Source organism: Schistosoma haematobium, chromosome 3 (genome assembly GCF_000699445.3).
Source record: "Schistosoma haematobium chromosome 3, whole genome shotgun sequence".
Classification (NCBI taxonomy): Eukaryota; Metazoa; Platyhelminthes; class Trematoda; order Strigeidida; family Schistosomatidae; genus Schistosoma; species Schistosoma haematobium.
The window spans coordinates 3,698,195-3,710,275 of NC_067198.1; the positions used below are offsets into that span (position 1 = coordinate 3,698,195).

Consider the following 12,081-nt stretch of genomic DNA (forward strand, 5'->3'; position numbering starts at 1 on the left):
TAAAATTAAGTACGGCTAAATTTGAAATTATACAAGTCGACCTCAGTAGGGCTTATCAGTAGTTAATACAATGAATACAATTCGTCAGATCAACTCCCACTTATCAATACTTAATACTCTCTAGATTTCCATTAGTTGTAGAAACTGATTATCATTGGAACGTGGAACTATTTTGGGTTTGATGTTAAAATATTCACATATTCATAATAAGTAAAAAGAATTTGTTGGCCTTCATTGAAGATGTACTAGGGCTGGATGGAATCACTTAACATGGAATAATCTCTTTCTTGATTAATATAAATCACTAAAGTATACCACATGTAACCGTTAAGTTGTTTCAATGACTTTTTGTGAAACTGCATAGCATTAAGTAGACAGTAATGTATCCGCACACGGTAGTGTTTCACATTTAAAATATGACAATCGTTTGCTCTGTCATCGTGGAATTATATTGAAAAGTTAAGATGATGATTTAATATCGTGATTAATGGCTTAATTCAATAGCATGTGTTTGGTAAAATGTAGAAGTCCCAGCACAAGTTATTTCAATAAGTCTCTCTTACATAATATGGAATAGAAATGAAAGAAACTGATAATTGCATATATAAGATGTGTAGATAAACTACTTGGAATTGAATGAGATGTCATTTTGAGAAGATTAAGATACTGTAAATTATTTTAGTTAGAAAAATATGTGTGAATACAAGATATTGACTTGGTCAACTCAAACAACCTGATTGCCACAGAGTATATTTTCTAGGTAAGGTATTGTAGAGCACATTTTACCATTGCCTGCATATATGGATTCTAATGTATTAACGTATCGTTCTATTAGAAGATATACAAAGAGAAAGAGATTAATTAAACGGATGGTTGGTATCTAATACAATAACACATGTTGGGCTTTGGCAAGATATTAGATATGTATTAATGACCTAAAAAGAGTCGCCACATACCTAGACAACTGTTTTCAACACTTTTCACAATACAACAAATTCTTGTTTTCAAAAGCCCGTCACAGGATAATAGAAAGCAGTAAAGAACAATAATTTATATACAAGAATTATCAAACTGTGAGATGTGATGTTACCCAACCCCAAAAGTATGTGGTTTCCTTATGTAATTAGTCACATTACGTACTGACATCTGCTATCAACAACATATAAAATACACAAGTAGCTGCAAGGGGACACTATACTGAATAGTTCACAATTTACATCACACTTTTCCTGAACACAATAACTGATTTACGTTGTTATATATGCATATAAAACTCCGCCTGGAGTCCCTCCGGGGGCTACTGCCGGTCCCAAGCCCGGATAAAGGAGGAGGGTTGGGCATGGGGTTAGCGTCCCCATCCCGTAGAATACTAACTCGCTAAAAAAACGCTAACCAGAAAAAATTATTCAAATCTTTTAAACTCTGCCCTGGGAGTCAGAAGGTCTTTATTTAGAAAAGTTATGCCGCCTCATAATGAAAGCCGAATTCCTTCGGAAGTTAAGAGGCCGATGCCCCTTCTGACAACCAGAGCGACCATTTATTTAGGTACAATGAATGTTCGTACAATGTGGGACACAGGAAGAGCCTTCCAAATTGCTGCAGAAATGAGAAGATACAACCTAGAGGTACTTGGGAGCAGTGAAACACATTGGACGCAAGTTGGACAACAACGACTAATTTCAGGAGAACTCCTGTTATACTCCGGCCATGAAGAAGAAAATGCTACACATACACAAGGAGTTGCATTGATGCTGTCCAAACAAGCACAAAAGGCACTTATAGGATGGGAATCTCATGGACCAAGGATCATCAAAGCTTCCTTCAAAACAAAGAAAGAGGGCATTTCAATGAACATCATCCAATGCTATGCGTCTACCAACGACTACAATGAAGACGCTAAAGATCAATTCTACAATAGACTGCAGTCAATCGTCGAGAAGTGCCCAACAAAGGACCTGATCATTCTGATGGGAGATTTCAATGCCAAGGTTGGAACGGACAACACTGGATATGAAGACATAATGGGACGACACGGAGTGGGAGAAAGAAACGAAAATGGTGAGAGATTTGCAGATCTATGTGCCTTCAATAAGCTGGTCATAGGCGGCACCATATTCCCACATAAACGCATACACAAAACCACATGGACTTCACCGGATCACTCTACACAAAACCAAATCGACCATATTTGCATCAACAAAACGTTCAGGAGGACTATAGAGGACGTGAGAATCAAGAGAGGAGCTGATATAGCATCAGATCATCACTTACTGGTCGCCAAGATGAAATTGAAACTCAAGAAGCACTGGACAACGGAGCGGACAATATCACAAAAGTTCAATACGGCCTTTCTCCAGGATACTAACAAACTCAACAAATTCAAGATAGTCCTCAGCAACAAGTTCCAGGCCTTTCATGATCTACTCAATGGAAAAGGAACTACTGTGGAGAGCAACTGGAAGGGGATCAAAGAGGCAATCACTTCAACATGTCATGAGGTCCTGGGTCACAAGAAGCACCACCACAAGGAATGGATCACTGTTGATACACTGGATAAGATTCAAGAAAGAAGGAACAAGAAGGCAGCGATCAACACCAGCCGAACAAGAGCAGAAAAAGCCAAGGCACAAGCTGAATACACAGAAGTAAACAAACAAGTGAAGAGAAGCATCAGAACCGACAAACATAAATATGTGGAAGATTTAGCAACGACGGTGGAAAAGGCTGCAAGAGAAGGAAACATGAGACAATTGTATGACACGACAAAGAAACTCTGGAAATCGCCTCAAAGCAGAACGACCAGTGAAAAGCAAGGAAGGCAAGGTAATCACCAACATGGAAGAGCAACAAAACAGGTGGGTAGAACACTTCAAAGAACTCTTGAATCGACCAGCTCCACTGAACCCACCCAACATCGAAGCAGCACCCACGGACCTCCCAATCAATGTTGGCCCACCAACAATTGAAGAAATCAGCATGGCCATCAGACGAATCAAGAGTGGCAAAGCAGCAGGACCAGACAACATCCTAGCAGAGGCACTAAAAGCAGACGTAGCGGCAACTGCAAGGATACTCCACATTCTCTTCAATAAGATTTGGGATGAGGAAGAAGTACCAACAGACTGGAAAGAAGGACTTCTGGTCAAAATACCGAAGAAAGGCGAACTCAGCAAGTGTGATAACTACAGGGGCATCACTCTTCTCTCAATACCGGGAAAAGTCTTCAACAGGGTATTGTTAAACAGGATGAAGGACTGCGTAGACGCCCAACTTCGTGACCAACAGGCAGGATTCCGTAAGGATTGATCGTGTACAGACCAAATCGCAACTCTACGGATCATTGTGGAACAATCAATTGAATGGAATTCACCACTCTACATCAACTTCATTGACTACGAAAAGGCATTTGATAGCGTGGACAGAACAACACTATGGAAACTTCTTCGACACTACGGCGTGCCTCAGAAGATAGTCAATATCATACAGAACTCATATGATGGATTACACTGCAAAATCGTGCATGGAGGACAGCTGACAAAGTCGTCCAAAGTGAAGACCGGTGTTAGGCAAGGTTGCTTACTCTCACCCTTTCTCTTTCTCCTGGTGATCGACTGGATCATGAAGACGTCAACGTCTGAAGGGAAGCGCGGGATACAATGGACATCTAAGATGCAGTTGGATGATCTAGACTTCGCAGACGATCTGGCCCTTCTATCCCAAACGCAACAACAGATGCAGGAGAAGACGAACAGTGTGGCAGCAGCCTCAGCAGCAATAGGTCTCAATATACACAAAGGGAAAAGCAGGATTCTCCGATACAACACAGGATGCACCAATCCAATCACAATTGACGGAGAAGATTTGGAAGATGTAAAAACCTTTACGTATTTGGGCAGCATCATTGATGAACAGGGTGGATCTGATGCAGATGTGAAGGCGCGGATCGGCAAAGCAAGAGCAGCATATTTACAACTGAGGAACATCTGGAGCTCAAAGCAACTGTCAACCAACACCAAGGTCAGGATTTTCAATACAAATGTCAAGACAGTTCTACTGTATGGGGCAGAAACCTGGAGAACTACAAAAGCCATCATCCAGAAAATACAGGTGTTTATCAACAATTGTCTACGAAAAATACTTCATATCCATTGGCCGGACACTATTAGCAACAACGTACTGTGGGAGAGAACAAACCAGATCCCAGCGGAGGAAGAAATCAGGAAGAGGTGCTGGAAGTGGATAGGACACACATTGAGGAAAGCACCCAACTGCGTCACAAGACAAGCCCTTACATGGAATCCTGAAGGTCAAAGGAAAAGAGGAAGACCAAAGAACACATTACGCCGAGAAATGGAAATACACATGAGAAAAATGAACAAGAATTGGATGGAACTAGAAAAGAAGGCCCAGGACAGAGAGGGTTGGAGAATGCTGGTCAGCGGCCTATGCTCCATTGGGAGTAACAGGCGTAAGTAAGTAAGTAAGTAATATGCATATAAGTTTACTTCTTATAATAAAATACAGGTCAGCGACATTGAATGGACTGTGCATAAATAAAAACCACTTTGATGTTGATGAATTCGGAAAATTACGCAACAGTTATTTATGGAACTACACACTGTGATACTTGAGGAAACAACATTATGATCATTGCCGACATCTTTTTAATGTGAAACAATAAACCTGTTTTGTATTGAGAATTACTATTCTCAAATATCACCCAGACACAAATATTCCTGACTAGTTTCGCTGAAATTGTGATTCATCTACAAAGTGTCCAATTTTATTCATTAAACAATCTTCTACGGTTAGTGTGAATACAATATACCTTTGGCAAAATCTTATCACACTAATTCACTGATATCTTTTAACACAAATGACAATTAATACAAGCGTACTTAGTAGGTGGAGACAATCCAAGGAAATACTGAGATAAAAATCACTATTGTAACTACAAATCTGTGTCTCGATCAAGAAATCGTTCTCGACTTCCTACAGCTTACTTTCAATGAAATTCATTGTCTTTCTTTTATTACAATCATTGGCGACTTCAGTCTACATAATTGAATACATTCAGTTTCATTTCTACATGATAAATTTGGAAACTATTATGTGCACACAATTTGAACAACAAATTGGCCAATCACTCATTTTCGTGTAATGTTAATCACATCTAAGTGTGGTTTCATCACTGGGGGTCAGGAATGTCAACCAATGGTGGTTAAATGTTAGCCTATGTTCTCAATAGCAAGAAGAATATTGGATAACGATGAGTTCATCCACCACCGTGATTGGTTAATAATGAACATATGATTTTTCAAATGCGTTATTCTTAATGGTTGCTTTAAATCATGGAATCAGATAAAAACAAGCAAACACTCAAAATGTCTATATAATCCTGACAAGTTCTATTAAAATATAGCTTATTATTTGAATGAGAAGATGAGGTGAGTGTTAGATGAACACATGAAGTAAATGGGTGTATCATATGAACTAAAATGAGATCACGTTCTCTTCTCCATTTGAACCATTTTAGATACAAATTTTCTGCCGAACTTTCGTTATCATTTTGCCTGATTGTCGTCTTTCTTTATGAATTCTTCAACTGTCAAAACATATGTGAAAAACGTGAATTGGCGACATATAAAAGCGAAATTATCAAAAATAATTCATATCTATATGTAAGTAATCAGTTAGATTCTAATTCACATATTCAGTCTCATCACTATAATTACTCAATGCGAGTTAGACTTGATCAGTCTCACCCTGTTGTGAAAGGCATTTTCAATACATTTCAAAGTGATAGAGTGAGTTGACTATATTTTTTAAGTGAGGTTGCTTATGCATATGTTTGCATCTTTTTAGACAGTTACACCAAAATTCCCATTTGAATATTTCGAGCGTCCCGTCAAATATTTGAGGGTTCTGTATGATCGTAAGTCAATAATTTTCTTCGAACTAAAATTGTTAATGAGTTTTCATGCAATTGGTTCCCTTTATGAATTTAAATAAACCAAGAACAAATATTGATGCAGTTTATCGAGAGAAATAAAAAGATTAAAGTTTCCGTCACGTTGCCTTAATGATGGCTGTTTTCCTCGTCATATTATTAAAGCTGTCCATGCTTGTCAAATACTTCCTTCCTTAAAAAAATCTTCGACATGTCACGAAATCCCCAATTGAATGCCCCAAGGAACTTATCTCTAAACTTAAAATAGAATCCCTTGGGTATGACAAAATTGTTATGGATTTTAATATTGCATTAAGTATTAAACTCAATAAATTCATTCACGATGTTCAGTCTAAAATCAGTCATAAATTCTTGGAGAAATTAACTAAAACACTTGTGAAAGAACAAAACCATGTGGCATTTCCTATAAATCCAGGAAAATACATACAGAATTGATCGAATAAAAAACCTAAGTCGAATTGAAACTGATATGCTCTCCTTTCTGCATCAATTTTTGTTCTTGTTTTATTGAATGCGTTTTCTTGATCACATTTCATTTCATGAATCAAAGTTGATTCGATTTCCTCAGTGAATCAATTTTATGCTTTTTTGACTTGCGAACTTCTTTGAATATCGTTTCTTGGCCAAATTGTCAATAGTTTGACGTCGTACGCCAAACCAAATTCAGTTTATGCAAATCATTTAAATCTATAGTTTGTTTCAAAATCTTTAATTCATTCAATGAAAAATTATCAACCAAGTTGCATATTTTCATTTATCAAATACAGGTCGAATAATTGTGGAAGGGGAAACACAACTCGGACAGATTAGATTTACTGGTATAGACCATGATATTTATGAATTTAAGGTCTTGGATACGCGTGAGTTCTTATATTATTCAGTTATAGTTTGCTTTGTTTCTTTTTATCACATTTATTTTGCATAAATGATTCTGTATTTAACTGGATTATTACACAAGAGCTGACCAGTACACAGTGATGGTTTTCTTTGTGTGATTTTCGTACGAAAACGTGTGTTTACAATAGGTGTTGATTATTGTCAAGTAAAAATGTCTTACAAAACAAAAATTCATTTCAAAATAAATAAACATTAATTGAATGGAAATGATGAACGAAGTGATGTAATTGCTAGAGTATAAATTACCTACTCTATAATCTATCAAAACTATGATGTAGTATATATCTCATCTACACGATGCTTCTTTATAGACTAAATGAATCACATTGATCACATGTGTAACGATAAACGATGTTGCGAGGGAAAGCAGTTTAGATTATTGACGTCTATGAACTGTTAAATTATATTGTATGCCCTCCAACACTTTTCTGGCACTTATCGGATACACAAAATTTTAAGATCTCTGAGTTTCTGTTTGTTGATCATCGAGTTTTCAACTCTATCCAAAAGTACACTCAGAAAATCAAGGTTACATACATTCATTTCTGTCAGTTTACAGAACTGATGAATTGCAAAATCTCACAAAATAATTCTGTATTGGTACTGTCGAATAGATGTTAAAGGTCTCTCACTCAGTCGAAAGCTCCTAGAACAAATTTGATGGAAGTGAAATATTCCTCTCAGTTGATTTAATTGAAACGTTCATCATATCGTTGAGATCATAATATTCCCTAAAACCTCCTCATAACAGATTCTTGAACATTTGACTACATCGGCTCATTTTAATCTCGGAATGAAGATGATAACTTATATGCAAAGGCAGTTCATGTTAAAAAAATATATATTGAAAGAGACAGATATTCATTAGGCAGACGTTTCAACAACCATTTTGATTTGCATTAATGTAGAGGAATTAATCGCTGCCAAATGGTCTATCATTGCAAGTGAAGATGATACATGTAAGTCAACATTGAATTATCGTTTGATCACAAGGGGAATTTATACACTTACATCTTCATTCATTGTTATTACTCACAGTTTGTGCGACTTGACTCTTCCTAGAACCTGACAATGTAATAATTTGTTACTTTTCTGGGAAATGGAAGTAGAATTAGGTGTGAAATCCAATCACAGATTGATTACATTGGTTGAGACCAGAAGAACAGTTGACAAGAACAGAGAGAGACTAAATTTGACGAGTAATCAATTGATTGCTATGAATGAATCAGGTCACAATCTCATTTCTCTTTTGAAAATCACAAGTGCAGAAATTCATTTTCGTTTACAAGCTTTAATGAAACTTGAGGCCTGTGTTTCAAAATAAATGAATTGCGTTGAGTGTTTGTCACAAAGCCATTTCTTCACACAACACATTCACGTTCACATCCATTCATCGCATAGACACTCCTAAATGTCATCCATCCAAAGTAAAAAATCGTTGGAACAACAAATCCAGAGCTATTCGTTTCTCATCTTCAGCAAATAAACGCTATGGTCAGAGTAACCTGATCGATTGAAATAACCACATGTTCGGGAACCAATTAAATTTCCAAGTTTCATTCGTAAAGGAACACTCCATAGTCCATGTCATGTGTACTTAATCGATTGTTTCAGGCGTAATTAAACAAAATATTGCAAACATGTGAATTCCTCCCCGACTATCATATCTTAATGAGAAGCTTGATGATTTATCGTTTCAATAATTGTACAATGGTAATACAGCTTCAGAAGCTATGCATTCGATATTCGTTCTAAAGGACGCATGTCCGTTTTATTCACATGAAATTCACGTGAATGTACTTATTACGAATTCAGATGAACAAAGCGTTTGAGACAACACGTTAAATATCCAGTGAATTCTGGTCATTTTGTGAGTAGGAATATACAGCGTTACACTTGAAAATAACTTACCTAATAATCATCTGTTGAATACTAAGTATCGATGATCTTTTAATTGTAGTAATTAGAGCTAACATAACTTGTCTGATACATCCAAGTGGGAAGATATCTATCTATTTTGAGGACGTAAGTTTCACGATTGAATGGATATATAATTTTGTTTCAAGTTATTCAGATTATTCTACTATTTCCTTTTCAATCAATACTGTTGGATTCATCACGTTACATTAAATACCATAGAAAGTTACAATCGTTTTGCAATGTGAAAACATACTATCTGACACTATTATTAATCATTTGATGGCAACTACTATTCAAACACTTGTTGGAAACAGTGAATAACTAAATATGAAGTGCTACCAGAAGAAACAATGATGGCTTCGTGCCAAATAGTATCAAACACTGTGTATGTAAGAGTACTGTGCGGAATTATTCGTATTCTTTCAATCTGTATTTCATCTTCTGTAGATCGGCTGTTTGAAACGCTCACTGTTGAAAATTCCGGGCGTAGCATCTTTGCAGTTACTCACAATCACATTTCATTTCAAATGACTACTACAATTGACAATTGTAGTAGTTCAGAATATCCATGTAGACTACATGGAACATACTTTTAACAAAACTGGGAATATCAGCATGTCTAACGCAAGTGTGGTTGGGTGTCTTTGAATAAGACAATCGGAGTGATGACACATTAGTTTAATGGCTAATTGTATTTGATATAGAAGGTTGTATGTTGATAAATTTTCATCCAGGTTTCAAATACGTTTTTTCAGGTTCCTACGAAAATCAACGAAAGTCTGCAGGTTGCGTTTATCAGGGGCACAATTTTTTGTGAAAAACGTAAGAAACATTTAAACGAATGTTGTTAAAATTTTGATGTACGATGACGTACATCATCAGTCATCTGGATGATGAGGCTTGCTTAACCAGATAACTCGAGTAAAATAACCATGGTGTATGACTGTCTAGATCACAAAAGTATGGATGCCTATTTTGGGACGTCTCTCACCTATAGTTACAAATTGACCGGACGATAGAGGGGTGTATGAACGACGGTAATATTCAGACAAAATATCCACTCATTTGCTCATACACTCAGAGTACAACGGCCACACTCTCAGTCTTCAGCCACATCACCACAAAATGTGAAAGGAAGTGTGTTTTGTATGAAACAGAAATAAGGCCGTAGTACTTGAAACTGACAAGTAATTAGGTAAGATACAGTGTTTCATGATTGAATGTGAGAAAATGCACTTAATGTTTGACCATGTTATATATGTTGATCGGTTGAAATGGATTACCGAGTCTTTAAACAGTAAAGATCATTTTTATTTTTGTATTGTTTGTTCGATTCGTGAACCTGGTGATTCGGACTGCGATTGCTCAGTCACTTATTGGTATATGTGCTTCCTAAGAGTACTGTCTCGATGTCGCATCAAGTCACAAGCATTGTAGGCAAAGATGGTTGGTGACTAGAAGTGGAATCAGTATCAGTCCTAAACATCATTTGAAAGATTCAATTAACAATAAGAATTAAAATAAATTTTCGCCCATTGTGCAATCCAGTGAGTATCTGGATTGAGTAGCAATGTGTATAACGGGACAAAGCATGAATCCATTCTTGTTAAGTTCCAGTCTCACAGTGAACATCAAATCTTAGACGCAAGTGAATCTAGCTGACAAGTCCTTTATAAAATGTAACGCGTGTCAACGATTTTACTGCTAGTCATCATTCTTCTTTGGTTTGTAATTTCTATGTTACCTAATTGTAATTAAATATGTGGAAATTTGCTTGATGAGTTAAACGTATTCTGCGAAAGTGTTGAAATGATTTCTTCATAAAGTAACTCAGGAATTTAAAGATTTCGTTTATAATTTATTGGTTGAAAGTTGGTCACTTTCAAAAAACAGAGAGATGCAAATTGTAATCTTTGAGTATGTTGAATGATCACCATCCTATCCGTAATGAGAAATGTTTTGGTTTCGTATTTTGACTGCTCCTTGCATGGTGCAAACATTTTGTTTTACTTAAAAAAGAAATTAACATTTCAAGCGTCTTTTTTTACCCAAGATAGGGACATGGATAAGAAAGGTGTAGAAATTCATGTTCCTAAGGAATTGATCAAAAGTCGCACGTTAGCGGAGTTTGAAACCATCGGGAGTATGTTAAACCTTATTTAATCAGCATTAACTATTTTCTCATTTGAATACATAACTTTTGTTTCAATAAATCTAAAATTTCACATTTAATTTCAGCCAGCTATTGAAGGATATTTGAGCGTTCGTCTCAAATGACGTTAAACTTACTGTTTTTAACTAAGCTTCGATCCATTGTTGATTATTAAGGGTGATTACGGACGAATTTCGAACTAATAATGGAGTCTTCACTTTGATGAAATTTACTTAAACACATAGTCACAAGACCATATACAAGGTGATATTAGTTTCGAAACACATTGGAAGTCAGTTATTTGATTGTGCAATGACGAAGAAGCGGCTGCTTTTTATTTCCATACATGTGATGTGGAAATTTCGGAAGGTATTTAAATTGCGGAAACATTTCATGTAATTGCGATTACCTTGAAAACTATTGTTAAATTTCCAAAATCACTGCTTTTTCGTAAACATCCGATAAATTGAGGGTTAAGACTAGTCGCGTTTTCAAATTACAGTCTGTCATAGTCAATTTGAGAATTAATTTCACAGTACGAAAATTTGTTTTTTCTCGTGAATATGTACATTGAGTAACTACGAACGATTTTCAGTTCACTATGTGGTAGACTATTGAAAGAACATTTCGACAACTGAGAGTATCATTCCGTGATCTAATTAGCAGATCACCTTTGATATCCATCGAATACAGTATAACTTTTGTCATCGGTGAATTTTCATTGATCCATTTGTTATACAGTATAGTCTGAGAACACACAGATCAGAATGCGGCCACATACTAAGACATATATTTAACCATAATTTGTCGACTGAAATCTTTTCAAGATGGTGATTGGAAAGACGATGTCACTCATATTTTTTTGTTCGACCGAATCAACATTATTGAAATTGATATTCAATCCAAGAACAACTGACTTTCTTGCATTGACTTCAATCACAAACCAGATATCATGAAAAGACACTACTATCAAACATCCAATGCAGTACGCTTTCTTGAGTCCAGTGACAGCATCGTGTGTACATGTCTGGATGTAATCAGTCATTGAAATTCACCAAATTCGTCTTTCGAAATTCATCGTTCACACTCGACATTCAAAGTAGTTTCGTTCAATTCAAACATGCTGTCGTGAAATGTGATT

General features: G+C 36.2%; 1 protein-coding gene across 1 annotated transcript; it reads left to right on the top strand.

The window, feature by feature from the left end:
- Window positions 1–5,442: 5,442 nt before the first annotated feature.
- On the top strand, window positions 5,443–10,951 carry MS3_00010559 (uncharacterized protein; the record flags this gene model as incomplete). The annotated part of the gene is made up of 9 exons (XM_051218934.1): window positions 5,443–5,447; window positions 5,537–5,681; window positions 5,718–5,807; window positions 5,866–5,935; window positions 6,739–6,831; window positions 7,777–7,827; window positions 8,829–8,893; window positions 9,544–9,610; window positions 10,842–10,951. 9 exons carry the CDS (start codon window positions 5,443–5,445, stop codon window positions 10,949–10,951), a joined length of 696 nt encoding a protein of 231 aa, XP_051068719.1.
- Window positions 10,952–12,081: the final 1,130 nt, after the last annotated feature.